Below are 20,437 nucleotides of genomic sequence, written 5' to 3'. Positions count from 1 at the left end.
ATGCTCTGTTCCAATGTTCATAGCGTACCAATTAGAAGCGTTGTGTTGGACGTGCATTCTAAATGTTATTCTGGTATGCATATTGGAACATAGACTGACTACTCCTCATGATACCAATGAAGAGTATTATCTACCCACTATCGTTTCAGCTCTGACCTGTCTGATCGTTAATCTGGACAGGTTTCCTTCTACAAGGGGAAACGCCCTCACATACATTATGTTAGGATAATGACACTCAGACTTCCACATTTGGTACAGTGAAATTGATATCCATTTCAGTGCCAGGGTTTGGAAAGTGAATCAGATTATGTACAGAGCTTGTTCCCCGTTGCCCCAACGGAGAGGTCAATTACCTAGATGCAGCATAGATGCAATCTATGTTTATTAATCTGTTCATTCATGTGTATAAATCTGTTCCAAGGAATCTATGTTCCAAGGAATCCATTGACAATCCGACACTAGCAGGATCAGGTTCCTCCAGTCTACACTGATATGGCAGCTCTCGCCAACTGTGAGTTCAACTCCAGTGCCTCTCCAGAAAGACCTTTAATTGGTGGGAATTAAGATTCAGCCTAGGACGGTCTGACGATTCTACTCATGTTTGTCATGACCAGATCAGTCCGTCAGGCGTCAGCGCTGCTTCCCTCTCCCGCCTTCTAACAGAACAGGGGAATGAGGGAGGGTGAGGGAGGGGGGGATGAGGGTTAAGGAGTGGGGTTGGATAATGAGCCCATACCTCCTGGGAGACTGATCTGACAGTGGATCAGATCGCTGTTTCACTGCCACATTCATGGCCGTGAGAACGAGGAATCCACACACACACACACACACACACACACACACACACACACACACACACACACATCGCCTGCTTTTCTGTATCCCAGGAGGAATGAGGATACAGTGAAAGGCTATTTGTTCTGCTACATGGCTGTGCCGCCACGGAGGCCTTTGGCATTCAGACGCACGCTGCTCCCACGATCAGTCCATTCAGGAGGCCCTCACACAGGAGAGGCTGCGATGCTCTTAGACCTCTCTGGCGTTGTTCTGGAAGTCCCCATTGATGTTTGGACAGGAGAGTGAAACAGTGAAATAGCACAGGGATTCGTCTTAGCTGTTGTCTTACTGGATTTGTTTTAATGTGCTGACTGTCATGCCTCTTTCTATATGTTCTCCTATAGAATCTTATACATAGTGGAAAGTGTCTGATTGGGACAGGCTGGGTAGATGCCCAAACTAGTTAACCCTGAAAACCAGTTGGATACCAGATACTCATGTCTTTGAGGTTCATTGACTAGACTCCCCAGATATCCCTAAACCAGCTTCCGAGTTAACTCTCATAGCAATCCATGTTACAGCTAACCTGTAAGCTTTCAAACATCATTCTGTCTCCTGCCAGAGCAGCCTCTCTGCCTACCTGCTACTCCATGTAACACGCCTAGCCTGAGGCCCCTGGGGTGGGTGACAAGTTAAGACAGGACTGGAGGTTTCCTCCAGGAGCCAGTCAGGAGCCACTGTCAGTCTGTCTGTCTGTTGCCCCAGGGATCACCACACTCCACTGGGCTAATGTGGATGTGACTGCCCCTGACACGGGGGACAACCCTGCTGGAAGAACATAGTTCCCACCAGGGAGGTGCTTTGTTTGTGTGTTTATTAAATATCATGTCTTGGTTGTTGTTAGATGGAGGTTATTGGAGAAACATGATTAATTGTGATTTTCATGTCCTGAATCTGCAGCAGCTGAACATATAAACTACCCCATATATGCAGAGTTCTTTGGGATAAACACGGTTTTAACAAGATTACTGTATGTTGTGGAAAAGAAGAGATGTGTTCCATAACTTCCACGATGTGATATCCATTTGTTTTTCTTTCTTTTCTTCCCATCAGCTGGTTAAACAGGGTTCTACCAGGACAGTGTCATTTACACACAGTTGGTGCAGCTTCAGAACACAGTGGGTAGAAAGGTCTGTCATTGACACGGTTAACTGACTTGGGGGTGGAGCACAGTTGGTCCTGACTAGGTTCCACCACTCACGCACAGATACATGTTATTCTAGAAGAGAACACAACCCATACATTCTAGAACACGCACAGACACATGTTGTTCTAGAAGAGAACACAAACCATACATTCTAGAACACACACAGACACATGTTGTTCTAGAAGAGAACACAACCCATACATTCTAGAACACACACAGACACATGTTGTTCTAGAAGAGAACACAACCCATACATTCTAGAACACGCACAGACACATGTTGTTCTAGAAGAGACCACAACCCATACATTCTAGAACACACACAGACACATGTTGCTCTAGAAGAGAACACAACCCATACATTCTAGAACACACACAGACACATGTTGCTCTAGAAGAGAACACAACCCATACATTCTAGAACACACACAGACACATGTTGCTCTAGAAGAGACCACAACCCATACATTCTAGAACACACACAGACACATGTTGTTCTAGAAGAGAACACAACCCATACATTCTAGAACACACACAGACACATGTTGCTCTAGAAGAGAACACAACCCATACATTCTAGAACACACACAGACACATGTTGCTCTAGAAGAGAACACAACCCATACATTCTAGAACACACACATGTTCTAGAAGAGAACACAACCCATACATTCTAGAACACACACAGACACATGTTGTTCTAGAAGAGAACACAACCCATACATTCTAGAACACGCACAGACACATGTTGTTCTAGAAGAGACCACAACCCATACATTCTAGAACACACACAGACACATGTTGCTCTAGAAGAGAACACAACCCATACATTCTAGAACACACACAGACACATGTTGTTCTAGAAGAGAACACAACCCATACATTCTAGAACACGCACAGACACATGTTGTTCTAGAAGAGACCACAACCCATACATTCTAGAACACACACAGACACATGTTGCTCTAGAAGAGAACACAACCCATACATTCTAGAACACACACAGACACATGTTGCTCTAGAAGAGAACACAACCCATACATTCTAGAACACACACAGACACATGTTGCTCTAGAAGAGAACACAACCCATACATTCTAGAACACACACATGTTCTAGAAGAGAACACAACCCATACATTCTAGAACACACACAGACACATGTTGCTCTAGAAGAGAACACAACCCATACATTCTAGAACACATACAAACACATGTTGCTCTAGAAGAGAACACAACCCATACATTCTAGAACACACACAGACACATGTTGCTCTAGAAGAGAACACAACCCATACATTCTAGAACACACACATGTTCTAGAAGAGCATTCTGTACATCCCCTCTCAGACAAAGAAGTTTAAGGCAATAATAAACTGTTTTGAGCATTTGTTTTTTATTTTACCCAAGAATGTAAAAACATGACTGACTGGCAAGAAACTGCGTTTGCAAATTCAAAAACAGTTACAAATGATTTGCAGGTTGTGACTGAAATGTACACACAGTGGCTATTTTGTTTTTCTTTTGTGTAGTGAAATAAATGCAAACTAGTTGAACAAAAAGAACAATATAACTAAAATATAACTAATGGTATATTATTTTAAACATTTGCATAACTGCCATTTTTTTTACATTACACAGAAAGCACACCTTCATTGGTTCTGTTTAACAAAACTTCACAAAATCACTGCACCTACAGATCAACAAATATATAAATATGATATTTACAGAATAAACAATGATCTAATCATGTGGATTTGAAAGTCTCCTCCTTCATTCTACATACTAAGCACCAATACTTTGTAAATGCGTCATCTAGAGGAGTGTTTGGGGCTGGATGGCTCCTCCTGGCTTTATAATGACACCTCACTAACCAACATACATACATCAACATAGATACATCTACTTGTCACATTCTACAGATTGGCTTTCGTGTTTGTAATGTCTTTTTTATGGGCCCAGTGAAGACCAGAAGTTGCTTAAGAGTCAGCTGATGGGGATCAGAATAAAGAACACAAAATAAAATATAGCTTTAGTGTTTTGACTCTGGTCTCGGCTGTCAGTCCGTTTGACATTCCTGATTTCCATGTAAACACAGTGGCTTGATTCAGTGGCAGGTCCTTCAGGGTAATGGTGTCTGGTTGACTGACTGCCTGCTCACATAAACACTGGCAGGGAGAGCCCCTCGTCTCCCTCTGCTGTGGCTCCGACCAGGGCAGGGGGAAGGGTGTGTGTGTGCGTGCGTGCGTGCGTGTGTGCGTGTGTGCGTGTGTGTGTGCCTGCGTGAGTGTGTGTGTGTGTGTGTGTGTGTGTGTGTGTGTGTGTGTGTGTGTGTGTGTGTGTGTGTGTGTGTGTGTGTGTGTGTGTGTTTTTACGGTGCCGTTGAACCATCTGTTTGGGTGACACCAAGTCTCCAGTTCAGAAGAAGTGCTTTCTCAAGAAGACCCCCCACCCCTGTTACTAAACAAGGGGGAAGTTAACCAAACTCACTCAAAAAGGGGTAAATTACAACAAAACTGGAGTCACACTGTAAATGAAACAGAGCATATGAAACAGAGTCTTGGTCTTTTACAGTGCGTCTAATGTGCTTGAGATGTCCTTCCCAGGGACCGCATGCAGTCAGTTAACTGTTCAGCCCGTTCAGCAGGCCTTAAATAGAGTCTGTTTGGTAGAGAGTCAGTTCTCTGTGGGTTGTGTGACATCACCTCTGTGTGTCCAAGACAATTTTCCCCTTAGGGACAATAAAGTGTATCCTGTCTTATCCTGTCCTCTCCCAGCGGGCCAATCACACGTTATTCTCCACCGCCGCCACGGCCAAGTACTCCGTCTCGGACACATGTGATGCGTCAATGAGCTTGGCCAGGCCCGTCTTGGTGGAATACTTGAAGATGAAGGCCTTCATGAGGTCGTAACGGTAGTTCCTGTTGATGAAGTTATAGATGACGGGGTTGATGCAGCAGTGGATGAGGCTGAAGCACTGGGTCAGGTGGAGGGACACATAAAGGAACTTCTCCAGCCTGCAGCTGAAGGGCAGGACGTTGAGGAGAGATAAAGTGTCGACCAATAGGACTCCGTGGTAGGGCAGCCAGCAGACCAGGAACACCACAATGTAGGTCAGGATGATCTTCCGGCTGATAATAATAATCATTGATTAATCATTGATCATTGATTGGATTTATAAAGCGTATGTGCGTGTGTATGTGAGTTTGTGCGTGTGTGTGTGTGTGTGTTTATGTGTGTGTGTGTGTGTGTGTCTTTATGTGTGCGTGTGTGTGTGCGTATGTGTGCACGTGTGTATGTGTGCGTGTGTGCGTGTGTGCATGTGTGTGTGTGTGTGTGTGTGTGTGTGTGTGTGTGTGTGTGTGTGTGTGTGTGTGTGTGTGTGTGTGTGTGTGCATGTGTGCGTATGTGTGCACGTGTGTATGTGTGCATGTGTGTGTGTGTAAGGGAGGCACTCACCTGATGCTTCGCTCCTGGTTTGAGTTGACGCTGGAGCCGGGCGGGTTGGCGTTGCCGATGGCGCCTGCTAATAACAGGTAGAAGACGGCGATGACCGGGAACGGGATGGCGAAGCCCAGGACGATGAAGCTAAGCTGGATGCCCACCATCCACTCTCGGGGGTTGTCAGTGGGGTAGACGGGCCGGCACACGGTGGCGTCAGAGTGTGTGGACTTAACCGCCTGGAGAAAGTAAGTGTCTGGGACGGAGGCGGCCAGAGCCAGCAGCCAAACCAGGATACAGATCACCCTCCGCACCACCTTCTTCCTGCGGCTGTTCCTTCCGTCTCCGAATAGCGCCACGGACAGGTAGCGGTCCACGCTCATACAGGTGAGGAAGAAGATACTCCCGAAGAGGTTGACGCTGAACACCAGGTGGGTGATCTTACAGACGGCCTCGCCGAAGGGCCAGTGGCCGCGCTGTAGCAGCGAGCTGACCCAGACTGGGAGAGTAGCCACCACACAGAGGTCAGCCACAGCCAGGTTGAGGATGTACAGGTGGGTCTCAAAGCGGTTCCTCTCTGAGCGGAGGTTGACCCACACCACCAGGGTGTTGGCGGCCAGGCCCACCAGGAAGATGAAGATGTAGAGGACAGAGAGGGTGTAGAGCACCGCCGTGTGGCTGAACTCAGCCGGGCACAGCAGAGTCTCTACGTGGTGGGATGACATGTTGTCCCCTGTGAAGTTAAGCTCCGCCCACATCTCCATCAGCTCCGTCAGCTCGTTCACACTCAGACTCATGGTGGCGTTCGCCGCGGTAGGGGGAAGGCCGTGTTGTGAAAAAGCCAAAATCCACAATCTATAAAGCAAGAAGTTCGCTGGTTAGAGTTTGCACAAAACAAATGGATCAACTGAGGGGTTGTATGAGCGGAAATATGTCAATTTACAAAACAAGACATTTGCTGGGTGACCACACAAACATATGGACCAAATATGTCAAACAATCATTTGTTTAGAGGGACAACAGGCGTTATCTAAAACATCTCAGGAGGCCAGGGGTGTCAGTGACCCCCAAAATCTGAGGGGGTACAAAGTATGTGAGGATGTCTGGAAGGGGCTAGGTGGTCCTGTTGGAGAATCTTGCATTTTTCAAACACCTGAAACAGCATTTTGCATGCTTAATTCTATGTAAAAAAAATCTGTTTATTTTTCTGCATATCTAAGCATACCTCTTGAGCTGTCTGTACCCTCCTGAATAGTGGTTATTATTTTAAAGAAACGAAATATGCTTCTCTGCATCTCTGCTAAAATCTGGGTAAAAGATTGAAAGGTATGTGACTTATTCAGTACATTTAGTTATTGGTTGCTTTTCTAAAGTCTTCCAACCTTGCCGGCAGGCATTCCAGCTAAGATAGTTTTAGACAAGCTAGCTACTCGAACTTGATTGATAAACTGAAATGGCTTCTTGGTAGCTAGTTATCGGGTTGGGTGATTGGGAACCTATCTGGACTAGTTAAAGACAACTTCATACAATTGCAAGGTGGCTAGTAGTATTACAGAGACTTGTTTGTATTCTTTATTACAGGATAAATCTGAGGGTCATGTCCCCTGTGCTCCCCATGGGCATGGCGCCTCTGTCCGAGGCGGCATGGTGGGATGTCAGGGGGTTAGACCGATCGCATGCTGTGTCCAGGAATGTTCTCAATGTTTTCCCTCTAGTTCATTAGACAAGAGACATTCCTCAGGACTCCCGAGTTCCTCCTAGTCCATCAATAACAAGCAGAGTTCCTCCTAGTACATCAATAACAAGCAGAGTTCCTCCTAGTACATCAATAAAAAGTAGAATTGCTCCTAGTACATAAATAACAAGCAGGATTGGGGCCATCGCTGCCAAAGGAGGAGTTATCAGGGTCTAAGACAGACAGATTCTCACATCTGAGACTAATCTGACTACTGCAAGCTGAGGGACTATTTCAACTATGCCTGTAATACCACTGAATTATGAATTGAAGTAAGCCAGTAAATGATTTATTACTAAATCAAAATAAAGGGCTTTTCAGATTATACCGTTTTCAAATGTAAATGTGGAGACTTTAAAATTCACTCAAAATTTAGCATGGTCCATTTTAAGCTAAATCAAATAAATGTCACTAAATACTGTAGGTACATGTGGAGCATGGACATTTATGATTCCATTGTATTTGTGCACATCCATTGTTATGACTGTGAAATAGGGACCTCCCAACCTCACAAGGACCTCTCAACGACATTCACTTAGCCTTGAGCACAAAGAGAGTGAAGAGTGTACTGATGCTTTCAATGTGACCCAGGAATGAGAGCATCACAGACACGGAAACGTAGCCTGCGATTGAGATATGGACAGGATGGAATGCGTGTGTGTGTGTGTGTGTGTGTGTGTGTGTGTGTGTGTGTGTGTGTGTGTGTGTGTGTGTGTGTGTGTGTGTGTGTGTGTGTGTGTGTGTGTGTGTGTGTGTGTGTGTGTGTGTGTGTGTGTGTGTGTGTCTATGGAAGGTGCGGAAGGTGAACGGTCCCATTCTTCACTAGAGACAGTGACCCAGCATCATATCATGGCCCTTTCCTTTGAACTGACAGTTCCAGGGTGAGGGGTCAGAGGGCCGCGTTGTTGAGAGAGAGATGTGAAGTGAGCCAGGGAGCTTCACATCAGATGAGACCATAGAACACAGGATGCTACTGGTGCTGCTGGGTAGCCCTTCACACACTGATAAAACCTCTCACTACTTGGCTTTTACTGCATGTCTTCATGGAATACAGCACTTCATAAGACATGTTCAGAATGTTCAGAGTTTATACTTCATAAGACATGTTCAGAATGTTCAGAGTTTATACTTTATAAGACATGTTCAGAATGTTCAGAGTTTATACTTCATAAGACATGTTCAGAATGTTCAGAGTTTATACTTTATAAGACATGTTCAGAATGTTCAGAGTTTATACTTCATAAGACATGTTCAGAATGTTCAGAGTTTATACTTCATAAGACATGTTCAGAATGTTCAGAGTTTATACTTCATAAAACATGTTCAGAATGTTCAGAGTTTATACTTCATAAGACATGTTCAGAATGTTCAGAGTTTATACTTCATAAGACATGTTCAGAATGTTCAGACTTCATACTTCATAAGACATGTTCAGAGTTTATACCTTATAGGACATGTTCAGAGTTTATACTTTATAGGACATGTTCAGAGTTTATACTTTATAAGACATGTTCAGAATGTTCAGACTTCATACTTCATAAGACATGTTCAGAGTTTATACCTTATAGGACATGTTCAGAGTTTATACATTATAAGACATGTTCAGAGTTTATACTTTATAGGACATGTTCAGAGTTTATACCTTATAAGACATGTTCAGAGTTTATACTTTATAGGACATGTTCAGAGTTTATACATTATAAGACATGTTCAGAGTTTATACTTTATAGGACATGTTCAGAGTTTATACCTTATAAGACATGTTCAGAGTTTATACTTTATGTCTGTAAAACAAATATAACTAATATAAATGCAATTGAAACGGATGAACTGGATTTAACCATCAAACAACTTAAACATTTCTTTATTTGCTTATAACATAAGCCAGATGTTTGTTCATCTAACAAAATGACCATATAGCCTTAAAAGCATTGTGGGTAACATGAGTAGATAGACAGCTGTCTTTAAGACGACCTTAAATCACTGACAGATGAAAACTAACCCATTTGGGAGAGGTGGGTTACATAAAAACAAAGCTGTAGAAAGCTTGGTGTTTTTACTGCCGTCAATCCCACCACCATCCATTTGGGAATGAGGATAACATTAAATGTTGCATCTCCACGTGCCATAAAACGCAGTGGCCCTTTTGGGGACCCCAGTCCTTGTAAATCTGTTGTGTTTTCACTGGTGAAACAGAGTGGCTCTTCACCTGGTTCCCTTGTCCTCCCTCTAGCCCCCAATGGCCCCAGGGCAGCTAGCACCGTCTGGGGCACAAAGAGCTGCCCGTGAGGACACAGCGTCTCTCACCACCACACCACAATATTACATCCTACCACAGACACACACAAACTCACGCACTCACTCACACACACACACACACAAAAATACAGTATACACATATTATACACACCTCCACTCTATTTCTCGTTCCCAGTCTCTGTCTTTCTGTCTTTCTCACTGTTTTTCTGCCTTTCTCCATCTGTGTCTTTTCTGCTTCTTCCTCTCTGCATACTACACTCCCTCTCCCTCCCCCTCCATCTCCCTTCCCTCCCCTCCCCTCTCCCACCCCTCTCCCTTCCCCTTTCCATCTTCCCTACCCCTCTCAATCCCCCTTCTAGTTCTGGTCTCAGCAGAAACCCTGCAACTTTAAACTGTTTCCCTCCTCCTCCAAAGAACTACCCCCCCCCCATTTCTCTCTCCCCACTCTTTTCCACAGTGAAAATTCTGCAACCATCTGTACTAAATGAATGCATTGAAAGGTAACCTATTAACGGTGTCCATCCAGCATGTAGCCTGCTGAATATGTGAATGATCAAAATGGGTCAGTCTTCAGTAGAATTTTAGTGATAGTGCATAAGTCTTCTGAAGATACAGTAGATGAATGTTGTCCTACTATAAACTACTTTTGTTAATGGAAATACACACTATAAACTACTTTTGTTAATGGAAATACACACTATAAACTACAGGACTTTTCCATGAATTATTTGATGCGGGATTTATTCACATAAACAGACCCACAGTTCCTAACACGCTATACCTCTACCTGTCAGCTATAATGCATTATGTTAAGATTAAAAAAATAACGTTATTGTGGACAATTTAGGTGCGTCTGTCCATTGCCGTATCATTTGCTTACATACAGGGCAATCTAGATCTGATTGAATGTAGACCAGTCTGCGGGGATATAACCCACTGTTAATCCGTTAGAACCCACTGTTAATCCACACCCCCAACTGTGAGACCCGGGCGCTTTTACAAATGTATGACAACTTCAGAGCACAACAAATCTCAGCGCCATGGAATGGCTGGTTAATGTCAAAGCATTCGTTTTCTAAACTCAAGAAAAACGGACAAATAACAAACATAACATACCAGTTAGAAAAACTATAATAGCCTATGAAAACGAACTTTATTTTATTTTTCTGTCAGTGAAAAAGTAGGATCAAATGCGCTATGGGAAGTGTTATTTAAAGGTTACTTACAAAATGCCTTTCTGTGTCCTTTGTAACTCCTTCAATACAGAAATCGCACAGAATGTCCCCGTGAATGCGTTTGAGAGTCCCTAGACTGGTGTTAATATTGAGGTTATAGTAGACCTATTGAAGTCTGTAGGTTATACGCAAATTGACTGAAGCGCTCTCGGGTTCCTGCTCTGTCGAGACTACCTTGCTTTGTCCCGGTGCACTTGTTAAATACTGCAGAGAGCAACGCCTACTAGGGCAACTAGGCAGCTTGGTAAAACTGATTCATTGAGGTTTCAGCAAAAAAAACAATGGAATCGACGGACTTGTGAAACATCGGATTTCCGCTCCCATCAACATAATAGAGATATAAACAGTAGTTAGTTATTTGTGTCCGAGTACTGAAAAGTCTGACGTCCAATTTGAATGTCAGTGGACAACGGAGTGCGTATGCTGCTTTGCGTTCCATCACCTTCCCGATACTGGTGGTGCGTTGGTACTGAATTCTTTAGGGGACATTTCTTATAATAGATTTACGAGCTTTTCTGTAGGGCCATATATTATCATGATATTATTATAATTTAGTAGCCTATGCTAAATTCATTAGAATATTAGTAGATAGTTGACTAAATTTAATGTAAAATATTTATAAGAAACTGTTAGCCAGTAGGCTATGTTTTACCCTGAATTATAGCCTATGCCTACTTTTAAACATCATTTTGAATGCATTAATAGGCCTATATAATGATGTATTCACATCTTTAAAGGGATACTTCTGGAATTTGGCAGTGAAGCCCTTTATCTACTTCACCAGAGTCAGATGAACTTGTGCATACCATTTTTATATATCTGCCTGCAGTTTGAAGGAAATTACTAACTAGCGTTAGCACGGTTGCAGCCAACCATCCAGTCACATGCTAGCAGTCATTGCGCTAGCGTTAGTTAGCATTGGCTCACTAAACTACCTCTATCATTCTGGATGGAGAGACATACAACTGGTATCCACGGCGGTAGGTAGCCTAGCGGTTAAGAGCTTTGGGACACTAACTGAAAGGTCGCTGGTTCGAATTCCTGGGCTGACTAGGTGAAAGATCTGTTGCTGTACCCCTGAGCAAGGCACTTCGCCCTAATTGCTCCTGTAAAATGATGACTAAAATGTAGAAAGTAAATGACTAAAATGTAGAATGTAAATGACTAAAATGTAGAAAGTAAATGCAAGCCACAAGTTCACCTGATGTAGATAAAAATAAAGGGCTTCATTACCAAATTCCCTAATAAGGCTGTCTATCAAACCAAATCCCGTTTGGAGTGACCTGAGTGTGCGTATAAAAGATTGGTGTGAAAAATCGATTAGCTTGCGCTTCTAGGCAAGCTGTGGATGAAGGAATTCATGCAAACAGACCAAAAGATACAGATTATCTAGACAGAAGAGACACTCCTTTATTTGACGTGCACGTGGTTAAAGTTGAACACTTGGTAGGTGAATGTATTTGGTGTTTAACTATTTTTGAACCTTTCTTGGAACAAACTCAAAGGCTTGGCGTTCTTTAGGAGTTCACCTGTTCACCTGCATACCTTACTGGGATGGGTTTAAACACATAGGCCCAATGCCACGCTTGGCTCTTGTTATCTAGATTTTGGCAAGACATCTTACCATAAGCCATATAAAAAAGCACAATGTGAAATCTCATTCATTGAAATATTTGCCAATGTATTGTCTAATTTTAGAAAGGAAGGATGGACGTTTGTTTGCCAGGGAATTTGATACAGTAGATAGATTGTGTCTGACTGACAAAGCCAGGGTGCTGCACCTGGTTGAACAATGCATGTCCATCCTCACTGCATCTGACAGAACCATCAGGGCCAGGCTCTGATGTCCTGCAAGCCAACACCAGATTCGGGTACTTTCTGAGGTTGTTCCCACTAGCCTGGGCCCGTCAGAGGGGAATCCAGTGAGATTCGGTATAAAGCACTCCTCTCCCCTCCACCTTATGAGTTTACAGTTGGCTACATAACTGCCCATGTTGTGTCCTTAAACCTCTATTTTAATGATATAAAACATGTCAGTGGAATATGAAATTGCACTGTGGATCATTGTTAAGATGAGTTTATATATAAAATAAGTTATCTGAAATACCGTTCCACTTCAAACATTATAGGCCTATCTGCTACTTTTGATGTAGCCATTAGTGAACGCGTGGAAAGTTAATTTCAACAGGCTGTAGCACCTGCGTGTCACTGTCTCTCACCATTCAGTTATTCAATATACCATGGCAGGCACGCATGCCGGGTCATATAGCACTCATAATCAGCCTTTGTGTTGGGGGACCACCGGGATAAAAGATGGCCTTAGGATCTATTGATGCGCTCACTGCAAATTGAATTTTACAGTATGCTGACATTGCACATTAGAAAGCCATACATCTCTATTCAACCAGCTAATTTGCCTAAGCGTGCATAGAGTGACGTGTGTCTGTCTTTACATGTGCTGGTAATGTTGACTAAATATTGTCAACAACTTTAGAAAAACAACTTGGGGAAATGTAGACTGAAAAAAGAGAAAGGAGTGCTCTGTAGAAATTCGTTTGCTGCCGGTAAAGTCAGAGCAACATCTCTTCTGCTATAGTTCTAAACGACAGGAGCGGTCGTTTGGTCAAACCTCATTGCGCAGGCGTGGCGTTTCGTTCCCATCAGTCGATGGGAAGCGCGTAACTTTTTTGGCGAAGTCTTTAAAATGAAAAATTGGTATAGTATGGCATCTTCAGTGTGATTTTATTGATAAAAAAATCTAAAATGATTCGTGTTTAAAATTATAATCTTAGTCTGTGTTATTTGAGTGTATGACGATATTTTCCCACATCAAATGCGATGTCATTGGCTCCTGTTTTGTGTGATAGAGATTTTTAACCTGGTCTCCAAAGCACCTGTCTGAGCCATGTTTTGACTGCCGGACGGTTTCTGAGAGTCTGGACATCCCAAGGATGGAACCGATCTAAAACAGCGGTGTTTCCCCTAGAATAACGTAAATATAGCTATTATCATTAAATACCCAATTTTTAAATTAGGAAATTAAAGTGAGATGTTTTCAATTTCATCAGATGGAAAAAAAAATGTATCAGGCAAGTAAGTTAAGAACAAATTCTTATTTACAATGACAGCCTACCGGGGAACAGTGGGTTGAATAGAGATGTATGGCTTTCTAATGTGCAATGTCAGCATACTGTTAACTGCCTTGTTCAGGAGTAGAACGACAGATTTTTACCTTGTCAGCTCAGGGATTCGATCTTGCAACCTTTCGGTAACCACTAGGCTACCTTCTGCCCAACGGAATGAATGTGCATTAATAGCCTTATAGTGCATCAAGAAAAACGGAACTCACAATTCTTTTGGAAACAGCTCGTGGAATTACACTCAAGAATGTCACACAGGTATTCTATTTTGTTTCATCTTCATGATGCATCTCATATTGTGCAAATTCTGTAACCAATGTTGTGGCTAGACTATATAGGCCTATAGGACACTTGGAAAAATACAAATTCCATCCACAGACTAATATTGCCAGGAGAGGCACTGCACAACCCTAAACAGAGTAAACCACTTACTCAGTTGTGGTCCTACTTCCTTTATGATTTCCTAACTATTAAAAGGGCTATGGGAGAGCAGCAGTTTGTCAAAGAGAGAGGAAGTCTACATTGTGTTTTGCTGTTCCCATAACAACAGACAGGCATGCTTGTATCAGCCTGGCTAAGCATTTCAAAAGCAGTTAGTCTGAGCTGTATTTCCCATCCCTAGATGTCGTTACTGAAATGTTACCACACAGCTTTATTCACAGAAATATGTCTAGTCACTGAGGACGTGAAACAAATGAAACAAAATAAAGCCTAATCCTTTATTTCCTGGTCCCCTGACCGGTATAAGCCTCTGTGATTTGTTGACCTTGTAGTTTTTTGGGTTTCATTGGGGGTCCTTTGAATTATTTTGACGTAACAGCTTAGTTGCCTGGGCACAGGTTGGGTATCTGGTTGAATTCCCCAACACCCTCTCATTTTTATTGTAATGTCCCCCTCAGAAATGTCCTTTCAGCCTAGTCCTCACTACACCTCCCCATTCCCACCCACTCACCCCTAGGCAGCTTTGATTCAACCAGTCCCCTAACAAGAGTGGGCCATGGAAATGCTGCCTTTAGGGTAATGACATAGGCCTCATAGGAATATGATAGGAGCATGGTTTCACCATTGCAAGCCTCAGCTCTTTTAGATTTACAGAGGCAGCAACTATGTTAAAAGTTAAAAGAGAAAATAATTACATGTATACAGATGTAGGAGCGTAATTTGATCACTCTTTTGTTGCTGGGAATTTTCCTGTACCGCAGGAAATGCAGATGAGCTTTGTGATTCACATAAATGAACTGAAAACCCACATTAACACACGGTTATATTAACAGTATTGCACTTTTCATGTAGCCTACTTTTGGCCAGCTAAAAGCAAGATTATGGACTAAATGTTCAAATCTGTTAAAATCCTGTTGCTGCAGGATAATTTTGCTGTAACAATATAGGTCAAATTAAGATCCTACATCTGTAGGCCTATAATGGTTATTTATTGATGGCTGTTAGGGAGTGACATTAGGGATATCTAGCGGCCATTTTTGTTTTCTTCTATGGCATTGATAGTTCTATGTGTCAACAAACTCACATTTTTACAACAGCTAGGCTGAGGTAGGAAGGTATTTTTATACCTACAGTAAATATAAACTATGACCAAGAAGACAAGTGCACCCCTCTCATTCCCAGGTGTTTTAGCCAGGTGGTGTTAGGCTTGTTTGAAGGTTTTGACTGACAGACCACCTGCCAGTTACTGCATGACAAAGAGAGGGTTATTGACGATCTAGTGCAAAGTGCAAGAAATAGGTGTTCCAATCCTTCGATCCTTTTAATGGTACTTATCAGACATTACCTGGAGAGATAGAGTGAGGGCAAAAAGTATTTCATCCCCTGCTGATTTTGTATGTTTGCCCACTGACAAAGAAATGATCAGTCTATCATTTTAATGGTAGGTTTATTTGAACAGTGAGAGACAGAATAAAAACAACAAAATCCAGAAAAACGCATGTCAAAAATGTTATAAATTGATTTGCATTTTAATGAGGGAAATAAGTATTTGACCCCCTCTCAATCAGAAATATTTCTGGCTCCCAGGTATCTTTTATACAGGTAACGAGCTGAGATTAGGAGCACACTCTTAAAGGGAGTGCTCCTAATCTCAGCTTGTTACCTGTATAAAAGACACCTGTCCACAGAAGCAATCAATCAATCAGATTCCAAACTCTCCACCATGGCCAAGACTAAAGAGCTCTCCAAGGATGTCAGGGACAAGATTGTAGACCTACACAAGGCTGGAATGGGCTACAAGACCATCGCCAAGCAGCTTGGTGAGAAGGTGACAACAGTTGGTGCGATTATTCGCAAATGGAAGAAACACAAAAGAACTGTCAATCTCCCTCAGCCTGGGGCTCCATGCAAGATCTCACCTCGTGGAGTTGCAATGATCATGAGAATGGTGAGGAATCAGCCCAGAACTACACGGGAGGATCTTGTCAATGATCTCAAGGCAGCTGGGACCATAGTCACCAAGAAAACAATTGGTAACACACTACGCCGTGAAGGACTGAAATCCTGCAGCGCCCGCAAGGTCCCCCTGCTCAAGAAAGCACATATACATGCCCGTCTGAAGTTTGCCAATGAACATCTGAATGATTCAGAAGACAACTGGGTGAAAGTGTTGTGGTCAGATGAGACCAAAATGGATCTCCTTGGCATCAACTCAACTCGCAGTGTTTGGAGGAGGAGGAATGCTGCCTATGACCCCAAGAACACCATCCCCACCGTCAAACATGGAGGTAGAAACATTATGCTTTGGGGGTGTTTTTCTGCTAAGGGGACAGGACAACTTCACCGCATCAAAGGGACGATGGACGGGGCCATGTACCGTCAAATCTTGGGTGAGAACCTCCTTCCCTCAGCCAGGGCATTGAAAATGGGTCGTGGATGGGTATTCCAGCATGACAATGACCCAAAACACACGGCCAAGGCAACAAAGGAGTGGCTCAAGAAGAAGCACATTAAGGTCCTGGAGTGGCCTAGCCAGTCTCCAGACCTTAATCCCATAGAAAATCTGTGGAGGGAGTTGAAGGTTTGAGTTGCCAAACGTCAGCCTCGAAACCTTAATGACTTGGAGACGATCTGCAAAGAGGAGTGGGACAAAATCCCTCCTGAGATGTGTGCAAACCTGGTGGCCAACTACAAGAAACATCTGACCTCTGTGATTGCCAACAAGGGTATTTGCCACCAAGTACTAAGTCATGTTTTGCAGCGGGGTCAAATACGTATTTCCCTCATTAAAATGCAAATCAATTTATAACATTTTTGACATGCGTTTTTCTGGATTTTTTTGTTGTTATTCTGTCTCACTGTTCAAATAAACCTACCATTAAAATGATAGACTGATCATTTCTTTGTCAGTGGCAAACGTACAAAATCAGCAGGGGATCAAATACTTTTTTCCCTCACTGTAGCTCTGCCAAGGATAGCTATCCTGAAGCAGGTGGCGGTTCTACCTTGGCCTTGGTCCGTCCAGAAAAGTAAGAGAGAAAAGTGATAGAGAAAGAGCCAGAAATTGATCTAGATGGCTTAGTTAGTCTGGTCCATCACGTTTCTATCCACATACGATATGCCCTTCCCCTTCACTCTCCCTTCTCCTCCTCCTTCACTCTCCCATCTCCTTCTCCTCCCCCTTCTCCTTCTGTTTCCCCTTCACCTTCTCTCTCCTGTTCTTTCTCCTTTACCTCCTCCCCCTCCTCCTCCATCTCCTCCTCTTTCCCCTTCACTCTCCCCTCTCCTCCTCCTTCACTCTCCCTTCTGCTTCTCTTTTCCCTTCTCCTCCTTCTCCTTGTCCTTCTCCTCAGCTCCTACACCAGGATGTGGGTCCAGGCCCATGGAGCCTTGGAGGACCTCCTGGTGAATGAGCACCCTCCCACTGCCCCTCGGCCGCTGAAGGACCGGCTGCAGGTCTTCCAGGTCCTGGCCACCTTCTACCTGAAGTACCTGCAGATCTTCCGCAGCCTGGAGGCTGTCTACGACCAGATAGTTCACCCCCAGAAGAGGCACATGGTCAGGCACGTGTTGGACGGCGTGATGGGTAGAATCCTGGAGCTCAAGAACGAGATGGTGGAGCTGGAGTTCTCAGAGTTCCACTACTTTGATGATGTGCTGCAGGACCTCAAGCTGACACCTGTGAGTCAGTGGTACTGTACCGGGGACTGAGTGATAGGACGTGAAGGGGGAATGAGGAAAAGGACTTTCTGTATCCTGATAGTCATTTTCAAAGTATTTGAAACTCACCCCTTTACCTCCGAGATTCTACCTTTTGAATCACACACAACGACAGAGAAATATTTCTGCAATATTATATTTTGCAGGAGGACCTGGAGGTGCCCATTCCTCAGTATTTTGTGAGAGAGAGGATGCATGTGCTGCAGGACAGAGAGAAGATGCTGGCTCATGTCATGGCTAAAGGGGGACACATCGAACAGGTTGAGCAGGTTAGAGAAACACACTATCAGACTCCCTTATGTAAGCAATTATTACAATTGTTACCATGCAATTCATTAAAAAAAGTATGGTTACCTCAGCTTAGATAGATAGTGTGGATGTAAAATAAAATATTAAACTAAAACATTACTCTAGTCTCACACAGCAGATGCTTCTTCCCCAAGTTGTATGCCTGGGGAGGAGGTTAACATTACTCTAGTCTCACACAGCAGATGCTTCTTCCCCAAGTTGTATGCCTGGGGAGGAGGTTAACATTACTCTAGTCTCACACAGCAGAAGCTTCTTCCCCAAGTTGTATGCCTGGGGAGGAGTTTAACATTACTCTAGTCTCACACAGCAGATGCTTCTTCCCCAAGTTGTGTGTCTGGGGAGGAGGTTAACATTACTCTAGTCTCACACAGCAGATGCTTCTTCCCCAAGTTGTGTGTCTGGAGAGGAGGTTAACATTACTCTAGTCTCACACAGCAGATGCTTCTTCTCCAAGTTGTATGCCTGGGGAGGAGGTTAACATTACTCTAGTCTCACACAGCAGAAGCTTCTTCCCCAAGTTGTATGCCTGGGGAGGAGGTTAACATTACTCTAGTCTCACACAGCAGATGCTTCTTCCCCAAGTTGTATGTCTGGGGAGGAGGTTAACATTACTCTAGTCTCACACAGCAGATGCTTCTTCCCCAAGTTGTGTGCCTGGGGAGGAGGTTAACATTACTCGTCTCACATAGCAGATGCTTCTTCCCCAAGTTGTATGTCTGGGGAGGAGGTTAACATTACTCTAGTCTCACACAGCAGATGCTTCTTCCCCAAGTTGTATGCCTGGGGAGGAGGTTAACATTAATCTCATAGTGTTGAGGTCCTGTCCCTCTTATCTCTATACTGCTGACTGTGTTCAGGAGGTATCGGTTCAGACCATGTGTCTGGAGGAAGCTGTTCGGGTCCTTCAGGTTTGTGAACGGGCACGGCAGGGTCGGCTCAGGCATCGCTTCATGAAGGAGATACGGCAGGCTGAGGAAGAGGGGAGCCAGGCCAAGAGCCAAACACCCATCAGCACCCTGGACCCCGACCAGGCTGCCACACGCATTCAGAAGGTAAGGAGTGTATACTTATTGTTTAATTTCTCATATTTTGTTCACAAACTTTACTTTCAATACCAGGCCTACATTTCCAATTGCTGTTGAACAGTACTGACTGATGTTTTAATACGAGTGAACCACTAAAGACACAGCCAACAGTCAGGGAAGCTGATTACCTGGGTTAAAGTAACTGTCCAGTGTTTCCAGATTTCTATGAAATATGACTTATAATTAATTACAACATGAGTGAAATAGTTTTCCTTTTTTATTAATTAAGTATGTTAAAACCACTTACATCTAGGCGTTCCGCTAGCGGAACCCCTAGCCAACAGCCAATGGGATCACATGGTGCGAAATACAAAAACAACTAAAATACCACAATTCAATTTTCTCAAACATACGACTATTTTAAACCATTTGAAAGATAAACCTCTCCTGAATCCAACCACGTTGTCCGATTTCAAAAAGGCTTTACAGCGAAAGCAAAACATTAGATTATGTTAGGAGAGTACATAGACCAAAATAACCACACAGCCATTTTCCAAGCAAACATATATGTCAATAAAACCCAAAACACAGCTAAATGAAGCACTAACCTTTGATGATCTTCATCAGATGACACTCCTAGGACATTATGTTATACAATACATGTATGTTTTGTTCAATCAAGTTCATATTTATATCCAAAAACAGCTTTTTACATTAGCATGTGATGTTCAGAAAAGGAATTCCCACCAAAAACTTCCGGTGAATTTACAAAAATACTCATCATAAACGTTGACAAAATACATAACAATTATTTTAACTCCTTTATGCAATCGCTGTGTCAGATTTTAAAATAGCTTTTCGGCGAAAGCACATTTTTCAATATTCTGAGTACATAGCTCGCCATCACGGCGAGCTATTCAGACACCCGCCAAGTTCGGGGCAACCTAAACTCAGAATTAGTATTAGAAATATTGTATTACCTTTGCTGATCTTCGTCAGAATGCACTCCGAGGACTGCTACTTCCACAAGAAATGTTTTTGTTCAAAATAATCCATAGTTATGTCCAAATACCTCCGTTTTGTTCGTGCGTTCAGGTCACTATCCAAAGGGTAACGCGCGAGCGCAATTCGAGACACAAAAAGTCAAAAT

At 43.2% G+C, this 20,437-nt stretch overlaps 1 protein-coding gene and 1 pseudogene across 1 annotated transcript; one reads left to right on the top strand and one right to left on the bottom strand.

Moving 5' to 3' along the window:
• Positions 1–3,357: 3,357 nt before the first annotated feature.
• Positions 3,358–11,069, bottom strand: LOC115196454 (atypical chemokine receptor 3). The gene is made up of 3 exons (XM_029757296.1): positions 10,644–11,069; positions 5,442–6,278; positions 3,358–5,113 (listed from the first exon to the last, which is right to left on the bottom strand). Exons 2-3 carry the CDS (start codon positions 6,218–6,220, stop codon positions 4,768–4,770), a joined length of 1,125 nt encoding a protein of 374 aa, XP_029613156.1. The 5' UTR covers positions 6,221–6,278; positions 10,644–11,069; the 3' UTR covers positions 3,358–4,767.
• The window catches only part of LOC115195173 (dynein regulatory complex protein 11-like), a 62,859-nt pseudogene continuing 49,442 nt past the window's right edge, over positions 7,021–20,437 (top strand).

The sequence above is a fragment of the Salmo trutta genome, chromosome 6 (assembly GCF_901001165.1).
Source record: "Salmo trutta chromosome 6, fSalTru1.1, whole genome shotgun sequence".
Taxonomy (NCBI): Eukaryota; Metazoa; Chordata; class Actinopteri; order Salmoniformes; family Salmonidae; genus Salmo; species Salmo trutta.
Note: the sequence above shows the minus strand (reverse complement) of the source record. Positions and strands in the feature narration are given on the sequence as shown.

What these genes read in the sequence shown, in the direction of transcription:
- LOC115196454 (XM_029757296.1), bottom strand. Translation starts at nt 6,220, where the DNA reads ATGAGTCTGAGTGTGAACGAGCTGACGGAGCTGATGGAGATGTGGGCG. An exon ending in AACCAGGAGCGAAGCATCAG is followed by an intron (nt 5,114 to 5,441) that starts GTGAGTGCCTCC and finishes TATTATTATCAG; the next exon opens with CCGGAAGATCATCCTGACCT.